Consider the following 16,386-nt stretch of genomic DNA (forward strand, 5'->3'; position numbering starts at 1 on the left):
CACCACGCACACACTAGGGCCAATTTAGGACCTAACCTGCATGTCTTTGGACTTTGGGCTGTGGGAGAAAACCAGAGCACCCGGAGAAAACCCACGCAGACACAGGGAGAACATGCAAACTCCACGCAATGAGGACCCGGGAAGCAAACCCAGGTCTCCTTACTGAGAGGCAGCAGCTATAACACTGCGCCACTCCTCAGGAAGTATAGCTAAATTGTAATAGTAAACACTAGTTACTTAAAAGAATGATACATAAACAAGTGAAGGTATTCTTTGAATAATCAATTTAGTTGAGGTGTAAGGAAAAAATCACAAGAAAAACATCTGAAACCTATGATAAGGCCAGAGAAACCCAGAGAATAGAAACAGCAGAAATCTTACAAGTGGTCTCCTAATAGCTTCTTGGTATTTAATTTTTGAATTGCTTAGTGCAATTAAAAATGTTATTTATGTGGTTATACATTGCATCACCTAATTCTATATTTGCACATGAAACATCTTTTTCTATAAAGAAACACAAACTAATTTGGAATAAAAACTTACCATGTACACTGCTCTGGCAAGGGCCAGTCGAGCTTTCTGCCCTCCACTGAGGGTGACTCCATTTTCTCCCACTTCTGTTTGGTCCCTGTGAGGCAGTATCTACAGACAACACAACAGCAGATCTTAGCTTATAATATTAGCCTGTAATGTATCACATTTGCACAAGTGGCCTTTAAAGTGAATTCATTCAAAATGCATACATCCTTGAAAAATACGTTAACATACAACACATTAAATATGTGTGCCCCAGACTGCAGCATATGAGGTCTGAGATACAATCAGATAAAACTTTGTGGATGTTTGACATATAAGATACACTATTATATTATTAAATAATTAGATATACCTGACCTTCATACATAATTGACCACTCAGTCATTACAGCATCTTAATTACAATCAAATGGATTTAAAGAAGAAGTTGGATACCAGATGTTTTGTGTTTACATCTGCTTGTAATTCAGACAGAGAAAGAGCAAGACTAAAAATTTAAGTGGCCCTGTGCCCCAAAGTGTCAGCATCACATACCTCAATGTACTAAGGCAGTTCTGACGGCCAATAAACGACCAACTTAACAAATAGCTGATTCACCCAAAAAATGGCCACTCCATGTATATTGTGCTTAAATTATTTAAAACCCTGAACTTGTTTAAAATATACTGTTAATTTTTTATCACAAAAACACTATAAACAGTTTTCTGATCTGTATCTAAATGAAATATATTCACCTATTTCAAATAACAGAAAATAGTCTTTATGACTTTGAATTCTTTTAAAAAAAAAATCCCAGAATTACAGTAAATTACACAGAGTAAACAAAGTATTAGCCATATAAAATAAAAGTCAGGATGGAAATTCACATTATTCATATTGAGAAAATATCACCAGCTATTTTTCTCATTTTGCCGAATTTTTTTTTCTCTGTTCATTATTTTTGAGTGCAACTTATTCCTCTCATAAAGTTTGGTGTCAAAGTGGGGCTTGGCTGCAATATCCCAACTCTATAGGCCTGGAAATCAATTACTAGCCTGACTTGACTGTCTGTGTGGAGTTTGCTCCCTATCACCATGTCCATGTCGGCTTCTTTGATTACTGAAGTTTCCTTCTCTGTTCCATAGATGTGTATTGCAGGTGATTTCTAAATAAAATTTCTAAATAGGTCTTTTGTGCAAGTCATTGTATGTAACATAACCCGTTTAGGGCTGGTTTTCTTTCATGGTTCTGTCTGGCTCCCTAAAAAGCTGAAATAGGAAAAGAGGTATAATAAAATGAATAGACGGACAATTTCCCTTTCAAAATTTTGACATTGCTGCTATTTAATAGCTATCAGAAATATATGTTTCATGCATATTTAAGTAATAAGCAAAGCATTAAAATTCATATCTGCATTATAGAGATACAAGTGCTTTTATTTAAAAAGTCTAAAAAGCATGCATCTGATGTAAATGATTCATTCAGTCATTCAGTTTCCTCAGCCCCTCAGGGCTGCATGCTCAGTCTATTGCTCTTTAACTCTTCTAACACATGACTGTACTGCCAAATCTAGCACAAATCAACTCATTAAAGTTTGCTGATGATACAACAATATTAGGTAATGAAAATGAAACATCTTATAGAGCAGAGGTGGAACAGTTAGTGAGCTGATGTGGGGACAACAATCTGTCCCTTAATGTCAACAAGACAAAAGAGTTGAATGTGGACTTGAGAGCAAAGGCTCAACATCCCCCACTGTATATCACTAGCTCTCCTGTGGAGAGGATCAGTAGCAAAAAATTCTTGGGTGTCTACATCACTGAGGATCTCTCCTGGACTCTCAATACCACACACCAGGTCAAGAAAGCTCAGCAGAGGTTGCACTTCCTTAGGAGGCTAAAGTGAGTGAGAATCCCTCCTCCCATCCTTACTACTTTCTACCGGGGCACTATTGAAAGTGTCCTGACAAACTACATCACATCTTGGTACGGAAACTGCAGTGTGTCTGACAGAAGACTCTGTAAGGTGTGATGAGGATGACTGAGAGGGTTATCAGGGTCTCTCTCCCTTCCATTGAGGACATGTTTAAGGACAGATGCATGAAGAAAGCCCCCTGCATTATGAGAGGCTTCTCACATCCAGCTCATGAACTGTTCGATCGCTTGCCATGTGGTAGAAGATAGCGTTCCATAAAATAAAGAACAAACAGAATGTGCACTAGCTTCTTTCCATAAGGCAATAAGACTGCTAAACTCTCTGTAACATGCACATAACAAGCCAGTTTTTATACACATAATTATTTATTTTTAGCCATAGTATTTAATTAACTATTTTACACAAGTATTGGTTGGACTTTGTGAATTTAAATCTGTCTTAGTTTACTTTTTTTGTGTTTTTTCCCTTTCTGCACATTTTCTGGTCTTGAGTAATGTAATTTCATCCCACTGTATTTTAGATATGGCAGGAATGACAAATAAACTTGAACTTTTCCAAACCTGCTATATTCTAAATAGAGTCATAGGGAAGTTGAAGCCCGACCCAGCAAGCATAAGGCTCAAGGGCAGGAACAATCCCTGGACAGGGTGCCAGTCCATCGCAGGGCATGTTATTAATTATTTATAAGTAAAAGGATACTAGAAAATTACATGTTAAATTGAACAAAATTACAGAAAAATATAAAAATGTATATTTACAAATAATGTAAAAAACACAAAATCAGAATCAATTAAATTAATAAAATGCACTGCTTAAAAAATGTGACTTTTTATGCCATTTCTAAATCCTATCAGTGGGCTTTTCACAAATTAATTTCAACAATTGGCCGTACACATTTATATATCATTATTGACTTTTTTAAAAGATGTCACACTCTAATTTCATCGATCCAGTTTTTTCAGAAAATTATTTTAAATTAGAGGAAAAAAGGAGAACACTTACATTGAGGTCATCTGTCAGTGCACAGGCCTCAATGACTGCTTGATAAAATCGGCTGTTGTATTCTTTACCAAATAGGATGTTTTCACGGACAGTAGCATGTTGAATCCACGGCTCCTGAACAGCAAGTCCAAAACCCTGATCTCTGCCCTGTACATATACCACACCCTCACACCTGCAGTAAAGAAACATTTTGATACGTTACATAAGACAAAATCTCCTCCTCCTCAATGACTAGGACATTGATGAACTAAGGTTAATTATTTTTTTGTGAAGTTTGCCACCAATAATTATGTTTAAATTTATTTAGCTAAGACCTTTACTCAACGCATCTTACATATTACTGTAGAATTGTTTAAGGTTAGGTAACTTGCCCAGACATACTGAGCCAACAGTATAACGTACAGTATACTGGCAACTTTGTACTTTTTATTCCAACACTTCACCTATTAGGCTGTGCTGCATAACAATAATGATGGCAAGCGTTAGTATAATTCGACTTAAATGCTAAGAATAAATGCTTTATTTCTGACCAATCACCGTGATTAACATCACCTGTGAAAGGTTTCGGAACACCAGTTGTTTTTCAAATAAAATCAGTTAAAGTTTCTGAGGATCACCAGCTTTTGGGAAAAGTGTCTAACAGCACAACAGCTTCAAGCACAACTTGGCAGTTGGCAAAAAAAGTGTCAGTTTCTACTGTGAGAGTAGATTTTGCACTGCAGATTTGACAGGGCGGGTGGCGTAAGAAAGCCATTCCTTAAGCCATTCCTGAATCAAAACTTTGAATAAAACTTTGTACACTTTTTTTTATTAAAATCAAATAACATTCCATACAAATAACTCAAGTTTTACAAAAAAGGTTTGAAACAAATCAACCCCCACCCCTGAGAAAGAGAGCTAGGCCAGCAGAGTAAAACTTTAAGCTAGTAAAAATAAGTAAATAGATAAATTAATAAATGAATAAAGATAAACGGAGCAAAAGAGTGGAGAGAACCTGCTTCCTCGGTTTAAATGGTAATTCTAAAATGTTATTGATTAGATCCTGCCAGGTTTTGAAAAAGTTTTGAAAAAAAAAAAAAGTCAAGGAATTATGTTCATTTTGTAAACTTAATAATTCCTTTTTTTATTTGCCGTTTAGTTGTTCTATATCTTGATTTCATGAAAAATTAAGTCATTAAACTTCATGCATTTCCATAAAAACTGAAAAAAGTGATGTGTTCGAAAACTTTTGACTGGTAGTGTATTTAAGTTAAAATATTATGAGTTAGTTGATGGAATGTATTCCTCCCATGCCTGCCTCTGAGATAAGCGTACCTGTTTAGTTCTCCAGTGATAGCAGAAAGCAACGAGCTCTTTCCACAGCCTACCTTGCCAATAATAGCAACAAATGTTCCCTAGCAGGCAAAAAATGAAAACACATACAATAAGGGTACATAATATAAACACAACTTAAAAGAAAGAAAAATCTCCCACTGTGCTACTACTGTGCTTTCTTCCAAGTTTACTGGCTAATAACAGACAGATATAAAATACTTACTATGATTTTATAATGAAGCAATCAAGCCAGTAATGCTCTTTGAAAAAGGTTTTCTTTAAAGCCATATTGAGAGTACTGGGTCAAACAAACCTTTTTTACAGTGAGGTTCAAATTGCACAGCTGAAGACTGCCCTGGTGGTTTTCATCCTCTGCAATGGTCTCCTGTAGGTCTCTATTTCTTGGTACAAACCATGTAAAAGTTGACTGTTTTAACTCAATCACTGCATGAGGGTCATCGGGAATTGCTGTTGGAACATTTTGCCAAAAAAAAGGTAAAACATAGTAACAAGCACATAAATACAAACTGTCTCAAAGAGAAGACGAGTACGTACTGAGGCTGTAGTAAGCATTTAAGTTTTGATCTGAAAGTTGGAGGAAACGTTGGATTCGGTCAAGGGATACTTTAGCCTCTAAGGTTCCATTCAAAACCCATGGGAAGTTATTCAGAGGCAATATCAACATGCCAACTAGCGCCAATGCAGTAAAAACCTGAAAAATTAAATAGGTTACTTCTGTCTTAAAACTGGGTTATGTATGTTGTACTTGCATTGCCCATCCATCCATTCAGAGCTCACTTAAAATTTTTAGATACCATACTTTTAAAACTGAAAATAAAAATACTTGCAATGAACTTGAAACTAAAGGTTTTACTAAAAGCAACACCAAACTAAAGCTAACCTCTCACCTTACAAGTAATGTTTCTTAAGTGAGACTGTTCTATTAAGAAAAAAGCACAAAAAATTAATGATATAATAATATGTGGGTATGTTCTGTACCTGCTTATCAAATTCAGGTTAGAAGGGGTCCAAAACATATCTCAGACTCTGAAGGGCTTAGCCATACACACACACACCCCTACCAAGGCAGTTTGAACCCACAAGTTAACATAAAAGATAAGTTTGGTATTTTTCAAGTCAAAGTTATTTCTTCACAATCATGGCATATATTAATTTTCCAAATAAAAATGTGTTCTAAAGTGAACTGTTTATTATAAATTTAAAACATTCCTTGTCTGTTCAGGCAGTCTACAATGGTGCTAATCAATTCACAGGTCCATAGGTCAATGAAAAAGCCTTAAAACGTAACAAAAATGTTTTCATGCCAAAAATATTATTGAGTAATGATCCATGTCTTGAGATTTTATACATACTACATAAGAGCATATCCATGTTAAAAAGTACAAACTAAAACACAATTGTGGAATTCAGCCATGTTAAAACTAGTCTGTGCCCTTTATTCCACCGTTCATTTTCTTCAGTGGCGTTTTTCAGGGCTCTTGTGGCTCCCAGGTTGTCATAACTCCATCCATGATAAAGGTTGTGCACTGATAAGCAGAATCTTACCTCCAGAAAAACAGTTCCACGAATCTATGATAAAATACTTATTTCAAGTTTCCAGTTCTTATTACAAGGATGCCTCATAAACGTGAAAGAAGTATTTTCTTAAATTGAAACCTTTACTGCTTCAAAGTGGACATACTTGGTAGGTTTATAGATGTGTTCATTCATCTATGGACCCTTGTACCCTTCACCCCCATTGTTAGGTACAACAACAGATAAAATGTTAATTTTTTTAAATTAATAAAAAATAATTCACTTCAGAACAGAATTTTAATATATACCATGATTGTGAAGAAATAAAATTTACTTAAAAAATACCAAACTTATATTGTTTAACCTACACAGATTTGTCATTTTTAAGGAATGCTATAATACTCAGAGTGAGAAGTATAGAGAAACAGGAAAAATGTGTTACCTCCACACACTGTCCAGGACAGTATACAAATCTACAATTCTGAAGCTATGAGGCAGCAACAGTGTCCCTAACAATAATGTCACCATATTATCTGTAAATGTAACTTGATCTATAAACCCTGTCATTGTGTACACATTCACTATTTTTTTTTATTAGAGGGTGTAAGAAACCACTGCAGCAATGGGAGAAAGACAGGAACTAATTGAAAAATTCATACTTAACTGTTACAGTTGCAATGCTTAGGTTATAGTCAACATGGAAAGCAAGATTTTAGGATACATAAAGAAAATGAAATACCCATAGAAAACCCACGAAGACTTGGGAATGAAACAGTAAGCTGCTCTGAACAGATCATGACTGTCAGATCATGAGGGATTGAACCGAAGTTCCTGTGCCTTTAACAAATGTGTTGCTCTCAGAAAGTGCCCTGCTGATCATTCACATGCAATGATATTGCTTGGAAACATTTATCATATGGAAGCCATATGATAGAAGGGGTGGGATGATAAAAAAAAACCCATCCTTCAATGAACACTATAGTATTGTGCCTTATGTAAAAGTTTGCTTCTCTTTTACTTGAGTGTTTTGTGATTCTGTCTCCGCCTAATGTTTTTTATTTACTGAACTGTGCCTGTCATTTTTCACTCTCTACCTGCACCTGGCATCTGTAATATCTTGCTGGCAATGAAGTGTTTTACTCTTTCATTCAATTAGTGCTTTTTCATTTCAGTTAATTTCATAGCTAAAGTTGCTGTTTTTGTCTTGAATTTGTATTTGAATCTACCAACACCACATGTTAGGAGTAGCCAGTACTGTGTTTTGCTCTCCCAATAAGCTCTAGTGAGCCACTCTGAGCAGTTACAAAACAATCTGAGGATTCAGCTGGCACCACCTCAGAAACAACAACTACCATCAATCTTCTTCTTTCTTCGGCTGCTCCCGTTAGGGGTCGCCACAAAAGATCATCTTCTTCCATATCTTCCTGTCCTCTGCATCTTGTTCTGTCACCCCCATCACCTGCATGTCCTCTGTCACTACATCCATAAACCTTCTCTTACCTCAGAAACAACAACTACCATCAATCTTCTCCTTCCTTTGGCTGCTCCCGTTAGGGGTCGCCACAGAAGATCATCTTCTTCCATATCTTCCTGTCCTTTGCATCTTGTTCTGTCACCCCCATCACCTGCATGTCCTCTCTCACCACATCCATAACCCTTCTCTTAGGCCTTCCTCTTTTTCTCTTGCCTGGCAGCTCTATCCTTAGTATCCTTCTCCCAATATACCCAGCATCTCTCCTCTGCACATGTCCAAACCAACGCAATCTCGCCTCTCTGACTTTATCTCCCAACCGTCCAACTTGAGCTGTCCCTCTAATGTACTCATTTCTAATCCTATCCATCTTCGTCACACCCAATGCAAATCTTAGCATCTTTAACTGTGCCAAACAACTACCATCAATCAATGTATTAAAATCTACAGAGGCTCAGTCAACCTTGCTAAAACTTCTCATTCCCTGGCACAGCTCATTTAACAATGTTCTCTACAGAAAGCAGATGGCAATGACATGCTTGACCTCAGTTGTTTAGTACCTCAGAAAACTCTGTAAAGAAACCTACTTTGCACATTATACAGATTCTCTCTCTGTCAGGTAAAAAGAACAACAAGGAACTCAAAGGCTTTAATGGCTTACCTTGGCAGCTGTCAGTTCATGGCCCAGTAGGACGTAGGTAATGAAAGTGAGGATTGAAACGACTACAGGAAGAGCAGCCCAGGTGTACACACAAACAGCATCCAGGTATTTGATGGTTTTCAGACGGGCCAATTCTAGTTTTCTGCAGGCAGAGATTTTCTCAGAAAACAGCTTTTCCCAGGTATAAAATTTCACCACACGTATGCCAAATAAGACCTCTGTTACCAGCTGCAATGAACATTAGGATTAAAGACATAGAGATATAAAAATGGAAAAGAACACTGGAAATTTCTGGAGGACACGCATACTTTACTTATCATAAGCACTGCTAAGGTCTCAGCCTGTCATGATTTTTTCAAAAAACGAGCAGGTACCAATCGATTACTGTATACATAAGACAGATACAGAATAAAAAACAAACTTCACATAGCCAGAATACGATTCAGGATTCAAATCGAAAACTGAAAATGTAATGTGGCAGTGATAAACAAAGTTACATTGTGCCACCCAGAAGAAAACAAATCTAATGAATATTATATAATGTGTGCCACCTAGAGAGAAGCATTTACTTTGATTGCAGCAGAATATGTGTAGTTTGTAATCTATTAGTTCTTCCTTGAGGAAGGCCCATTTGTAATATTCTGACATTTCCTTTTTTCAGTTTTTGCTAACCTAAACTTTAAATGAAACCTCTGGCAGTTTATTGCTTCCCTTTTCACCATTTTAGCTTGTTCATTGCATTTCAACTGATTATATTTAAAGAAAAACTGAGCTTTTCTAAAATTTTTCACTGGTCATGTATAAGTATAATATGAGAGGAAATCGCATAAATAGGCAATTGCAAATAAGTGGTGTGTGACAGGAAAATATAAAGGCCAAAATTCGTAAGATACACCCAACACCAAACAATATTTTCTTTGTCTAGTGCTATCAATTATATTTACTGCATAGTACAGATTTAGCATGGATTTTTGATTTGTTAGTTCATTTGAATAAAAGCATTAACCTAATAAATACATTGTGTTGTTCCATATTCTTGTTGTGGTTCACATATTGTACTCCTAGAAGAGGTTCAGAATTATTTATGAGCACAAAATGTAACCCTCTTATGACATAACTTAGCACTTATATCTCCAGAGTTAGGCTGGTATGTATGACTTGCAAGTTGAAGCAAACAATTTGCAACGGTGCCCCAACTTCTGTTGATTACTTAAAACCCTCAGTGTGTCTTAAAGCAGACTTGGACAGACTGTTACTACACACTCTGAAGTCCTACTTGGGCAATATTCTAGTGATAATGGCAAGAAATTGGCAATTAACAAATTAAATGAGACAGAGAATTATTTCCCTTTGATGTGTTAGCCTTTCATTTAAAGTGCAAAAAAAATGAAAGTGTCAGTGAGTCCAGTGGTCCCCTACTCAATCCAAAAGCAATTGGAAACTGGAAGAAGCTCTGATAGGACGAGATTTGGTAGACCCAAAGTCACAACCCAATCAAAAGACAAGTTTCTGAGGGTCACCACCTTGTGTGGTCATAGGCACCTCACAGCACAATAGCTTCACGCACAGCTTAACAGTACAGGTCAAAAAAGCCAAGTGTCAGTCTGTACTGTGGAGAGGAGACTTTGTGCTGCAGGTTTGACAGGGTGAGTGTCAGCAAGAAGGCCATTCCATAAAGGACAAAATAGAGCCTTGAAATATCCACTGTGGAGTCCTGCAAGAATGGTTTCTCAGTGTGTGACACCAACTGCCAAACACGGAGGAGTAAGTGTGATGGTTTGGGCTTCTTTTGCTGGAGGCAGAGGTGTGGCCATGTAAACCCTTAACCAGGTTACTGTTAAGGATTCTGCAGTCTATGTATGTATGTTGCACCCTGTATGCCTGTGTATATGTTTGTTTTGCACATACTTTCAGTAACCATGGGAGGAAGTGCCCACAAAATAAATTTCTAGACATAAATGTTCAGGCAATTGCATTATTTCCCATTCATGGTTGAAATAATCTGTCTCAATATTTCAGAAAATCACTAAATGTATGCTGATGAGTTACATGTACAGTGCTAAACTCAGCAACACCATCTCGACAGCAGTAGAGTAACATGTTAAAGTAGCACGCGTTACATAGTCCAATCACCTTTTAAAGTAACGAGTAACCCAGCATAACACTTTATCTTACTAAAGTACAAATACCTGTGTTATTATTATTCAAGCAGCACTGGCTATAAGGCAAGAAGTACACTTACTAGGTCTTTTGCAGGGCTTAATTGCACATCCAAGCAGGAAAGAGTGTGCTTGTGTGAAATCTGGTAACAGAAACCTATAAATAATGTGCCAATTTGACTAAACATATTTATAAAACACAAGAAATTATCACAGGCATCATGCTTACTTTCAGATTCATGGTGGCCAATGATGAGGTTAATGATGTTGAAGCGATTTGACAAGGGAAAACTCCAGAAGATTACTTGCCCATGAAAACGCGGATTTTTAAGAAAACAGGTTTCTGCCTTTACTGGGTTATTCACCTCAGTCCGATTTTGTGTGTGGATAAGGAATGTTAATATAGTGGAAAGTGGCAGCATATTCAAAGAAAAAAGAACCAGTTCAAGAATAGTTCCTTGGGGTATCCCACAGATAACAGGGTCTGTAGAATATGATGAGCTACCAAAGTTGACACCAAATGTCCTGCCTCTAGGGTAGTCTCCAAACCACTCAAGAGCAGTGTTCCAAATGCCAGGCCAATGTTTAAGTCCATTAATAAGCATATCACGATTGACTGTTCTGAAGGTGGCATTCAGATCCAGCAGAACTAACAGAGCACAGCTCCCAGAATGAATTGCTAGCAGAAGATCACTTGTCACTCTCAGCAGGGCAGATTCAATGCTATGAAATCATGTGGATCCAGACTTTAGAGCTAGAAAGTTCTGGAACTGAGACAAAACAATTAAATTACCTATTGATGTAAGTTTTCTTTACAATTGAGGGACCAAAGTTTGTGGGCTGGTTTATTGCATGGATTAGATTAGAAACAAAAAGTTATTTTAGACCTAAAGATGTTTTAAGTTATGATGAAAGTAAGAGGAGGTAAGAATTCACAATGTGGTTGGAAGTAGCTGATTTGGAAACAGTGTGGCTTAATCAGCTAACAGTAGCAGATATTTGTAATAGGAACAATAAATTAATAAATAATACAGAACATCAAGAGTCTTCAGCATTTTGCATACCATAGTAAGCAGAGAGGAATAGCTAAAAGCAGCATGAGTAGCTAGTCCAATGGATTTGTACTTCCTCCAATGACCCACCTAATGCAATTAACTTTTGTTTGGACCCAAAACAACATTCATATACGGACTTCCTACATTTTAACAAAATGAAAATGATGTACATCTTAAAAAAAAAAAAAAAACTCATCAATGAATATGAAAAGATGATCCTACCTTCACACGTGTGTCCTTGTGCCTTAACATGTGTTTGTTGTTCTCCATGATTTTGTTGGCAATCACCTTGTTCATTGGGACTAACAGTAGTGCCAAGGCAAGCCCACCAAGGAAGGCAACGCCCACCTGGAGGTACAGCAGATAGAGTGTGATTCCAAACTGGAACGGCAGACTCCACACCTCATGAAAACTTTGGAAAAAGTTCACTAAGCGGTCCGTATCCGTACTCATAAAGTTAACAACTTCACCCAAAGTGAAACGTGCCAGAGTAGTACTACTGACACGCAATGCCTTGCGATATATGGCAGAAATTACAGCAGATCGGGCACAAAGAGCCACCTTGGACACCTCAAATACAAAATAGTTTCGAAGTAAGGCACCAAAGAAAGAACTGGCAAAGAGACCAATGGCACACCACACTCCATGACTAACAGGAGCAGTTCCTGATTCCATGAAAGTGACCAAGTCATTTAACAACAGTGGGCCTGCAAATCCAAGCATGCTTCCAAGCAATTTGATGACCCCCAGCATATAGTACTTCAAGCCAAATGCTTTGTGCAAAACAGATAGCAGTTTGATTTCTGGTTCATCAATCACTTTGTGACCCTGTTTTTCGTCTTGATATTCATCAGTGTACTCTCGAGCCCTGTCCCTTGGGCCATTCTGAAGTCTACCGCCTAGGACATCTGTCCTGTTGTTCACAAGGGATTCCTCCAGAGCTGCTTTTTCCTGTCTGCATTTCTCCCAACAATTGTCAAAGTGACTTCTGACAGTTTTGACACGAAGTCTTCTTGGGAGCAGGTAAACATCAGAAGATCTGTTCAGTTCCTGGAGCTCACCTTGTTTCATCAGAGGATTCAGCCACAAGTAGAAAAGCTTTGAAACCCAGCTACTGCCATCCTCTGCAACAATTTGCCCATCTGGTCCTCTTAAACAAGCATCCAGTAATAACGGGGCATAATCTGAATCATTAACCGAATGGGAGTGATGTTGTCTGGCAGATGGTACCAGAAATGCAACTAAATAGATCAGAAGTAAAAGCAGCTGTACTGAGACGAGTACCAGGCGAAGCAAAAGAAGTGGATGAGCAATGTCTGTATAGTTGCTGTCTAAGCAAAAAGATATTAAAGTGATGACCAAAGTGATGACAGGTAGGAGAGCCAGAACCAGCAATGTTGCTGGGCCTTTTGTCATTCCATAAGCAGATTTCCGAAGAGACAGCAAGGCTATGCTGTGAATTAACCAAGCAAGTGTACCGATACCATTGACCAGAATGTCCAAATAGAGCGTAGAGTTGTGAAGGAAGGCAACTACACCAATATCAGTGATGAACAGGAGTGCCAGAAGGAAAGACACACAAATTCTACAGCTCCATCCACAAGATGGGGTGACTCGAAAACCATCTCTCCTTTAAAGAAAAAATTAACATAGGTTAAATAAAGAAAATCTGCCATTGCAGTTTTAAATTACTTCTAAAAATTAAGCTACAGAGGAAACTGCTGTGATTGTTAACAGCTTTAATAATTTTCATTAAGGAAAACTCACATGCATCCCTCATAAAAGACAGCCAATCACACGCAAGCAGTCACGTACATATTTACATTGAACCTTATAAGCAAATCCTGGTGAACATGGTAAGAAAGCAAACACCACACAAATTCACTAAACCCCAGAATGGAGCCAGAGTGCAACAGGGTGGCAACACTTCAGGCTGATCTAGTCCAACAATCAGTTGGCAGTCCTTATTGGTACAGATCACTTCATAGAATTTATTTCAAACTGTTTGATAAAGCAAATTCTGTTTTAATGCAATGCAAAACAAAAAGATATGGACCTTTCAGAATTTCTCCATTAATTTGACCAAAAATGGATGTGATCTTAGCACAAGTCTTAAAAATATAGACAACCTGATGAAATAAATAACATACAGTATAGAAATGATAATGAACCTTACCGCTATTGATAGGTGAACCTCTGGGAAAATCTGCTCTTTCATATAGATGACTTGTGTCTAATTTTCTGATCAATTAAATTAGAATAAGGTATCCTTTGAGTCTTGTTTCTTTAAAAACAAATTCCAAAACTTTAACTACCACCATCAGAATATCTTATCTGTTACAAGGGTGGAGATTCACACCCTATTTGCGATTTCTGAGGATAATCATTAAACAAGTTGTTGATGCTCATGAAAGTGAATTATAAAACATTTTTTCAACACTTTGGATGGCATCAGTTGAGACTTGAGCAGATTGTGTACAGATACAGGAAATTTCACACCATTCCTATTCCTCTGGAGTGGCCATCCAATAAAATCCGTACAAAGAAGCAAGGGTTATAGTACTCCAGCAGGTCCCACAGAACCGAAAAGACTAAGGATCTACAGACCAAAGTGTTAATGAAAAAATAAAGCAGTGTACGTGGAAGGATACAAAGGAGGAAACCCTCCATCCATTCTGAAACCCATTTAATCAACGCCACAGATACAGAGAGGAGCAGAGCCAATTCTAGCAACACTGGGGACAAGGCAGGAGGTAACCCCAGATAGCACGTTAGCCCACTTTAGGGAACAATCATGCTCAAATTCACAAGGGGGCGTTTTATAGTCACCACTCAACCTAAATGTTCTTCAAAAAGAATACAGCTGGCCATGTTATGTATGCCATACAATAAATATGTGCTCTAGAAAGATATGTGTGGGCAAAGTAAGCAAAAGTTTAACGTTTTGGTATAAATGAGAAACATTGTACTGTATTTGGCAAAATGGAACATTGCTTTCCAGTAAATTACAATATCTTAACTATGAAACAAAAGTGTGGCTGGAACATAATGGTTTGGAACATCTTATCAGTTGTAGCAACCAGTTTGGGGTCATGGAAGAAATAACAAATCTGGGACTGTATTAGAAAATTCAGATGAAAATTATTAAAGTGACCTTCTACAGACTGAAGTGTCACAGAATCTGGGTCATGCAGCATGACAAAGATCATATAAATACAAGCTGAACTACAATGAATGGATGAAGCACATGACATTTCTCACTTAAATAATAATACATTTTATTTATATAGCGCCTTTCCCATGTTCAAGGTGCATGTGAAATGTAAAATGGAAACTTTGAAATGGCCCAGTTAATGGGCAGAACTTATACTGTTTGTAATGCTGTGGCATGGCTTGAACTAAGAAGGACTGATCAATAAGTAAGCACAGAGATAGTGCTGTTACTCGCAGTAAGGAGACCAGGGTTTGAGTCCTGCTTCCTCCCTACATGGAGTTTGCATGTTCTCCCCATGTCAGTGTGGGTTTCCTCCGGGTGCTCTGGTTTCCTTCCACTGCTCAAAGACATGCAGGTTAGGTAAACTGTCAATGCAAAATTGTCTCTAGTATGTGGACTGGCAGGGATTTGTTTCTGCCTTGTGCCCTATGCTAGCTGGGGTGGGCTCCAGTCCCCAGACCCTGGTCTGGATTAACTGGGTGGCATGACAAGATCAATAAATACAGGAAGAGGTTCTTGAAAGTCATGTTTGCAATATGAAGTGTACTGGGGATATTTTCAACTTTTCACATAAAAGGCCTTTTTGCTTCTTAATCTAAAGTTTTCTTAATGAACAGAGGTGCAATGCATATTAGGGAAGATGGAACACTAAGCAAGACTTTACAGGTTTTTTTTCTAAAATTCCTAGATAAGTTATACATTCACTTACTTAGCTAGGAATTTTATAAAGCGGACAGTGAGCCTCCTGATAATATGAATGTAAGGGGCATTTTCATGCAAAATTTAATGTCATTATGCTCTGCTACCAGGGTGTTTGTGGGTGGGTGTATAATGTTTGGGTACTAGAGTGGCCCTCAACCCCAAAATTTGCTATTTTAAAGCTACAAAATCCTTGAAAACACATAACCTGAAAGAAAAGAAGACACCAGGAAGTGAAATAATAATCAACACCTTACAACTTCTGCTTAGACTGAATGGCGATGTAAAGTACCCATGATGTTGTGTATCACCTTATATACACAGTTTTTGGCTTTAGTGCAAATAAATATAATTTATAAGTAAAAGCTTAAAAGTCAATACCTTTGTATAATTACTATAACCAGAGAGACGAGGGGCTGGATTATCCATTCTTTGATTAGCTGTGGTTCCTAAATATGGGCTCAAGGTGAGGCCATTGAGAATTCACAAAGAGTGAAACTGGCAAGAGGTTAAAGTTATCAGGTATATAACTGATGTTGACATGTCTTCCTAACCCCATTAAGAAAAGGACCTAAGAGGATTGTGTTAGGTGATGTATACTTTCAGGGTGCAAATATTTTTCAAAATAAAAGCAATGAATGCTGGATCAATGTGTACAATAAAAACATGTATATGTACAGTTGCATAGTGTATGTTATTACCTTATAACTAGTTTCCCATTACCTCTTACTGAGACATAGATAAAGATCATTTTATATTTAAACTTAAAGTAATTCAGGAATATAGATAATCCTAAAAGGTTTGAGAACCTTCAGTGCTTTATTC

At 37.4% G+C, this 16,386-nt stretch overlaps 1 protein-coding gene across 1 annotated transcript in view; it reads right to left on the reverse strand.

The window, feature by feature from the left end:
- The window catches only part of abcc10 (ATP-binding cassette, sub-family C (CFTR/MRP), member 10), a 51,707-nt gene that overhangs the window by 26,188 nt on the left and 9,133 nt on the right, over nucleotides 1–16,386 (reverse strand). Inside the window, exons 3-9 of the mRNA XM_039738078.1 lie at nucleotides 11,871–13,278; nucleotides 8,435–8,662; nucleotides 5,322–5,478; nucleotides 5,080–5,234; nucleotides 4,767–4,846; nucleotides 3,453–3,624; nucleotides 544–642 (exon numbers count right to left, since the gene is read on the reverse strand). Of these exons, the coding sequence (XP_039594012.1) occupies nucleotides 544–642; nucleotides 3,453–3,624; nucleotides 4,767–4,846; nucleotides 5,080–5,234; nucleotides 5,322–5,478; nucleotides 8,435–8,662; nucleotides 11,871–13,278 (2,299 nt within the window). The remainder of the gene's footprint in view (nucleotides 1–543; nucleotides 643–3,452; nucleotides 3,625–4,766; nucleotides 4,847–5,079; nucleotides 5,235–5,321; nucleotides 5,479–8,434; nucleotides 8,663–11,870; nucleotides 13,279–16,386) is intronic.

This window comes from Polypterus senegalus, chromosome 16, assembly GCF_016835505.1.
Source record: "Polypterus senegalus isolate Bchr_013 chromosome 16, ASM1683550v1, whole genome shotgun sequence".
Taxonomy (NCBI): domain Eukaryota; kingdom Metazoa; phylum Chordata; class Cladistia; order Polypteriformes; family Polypteridae; genus Polypterus; species Polypterus senegalus.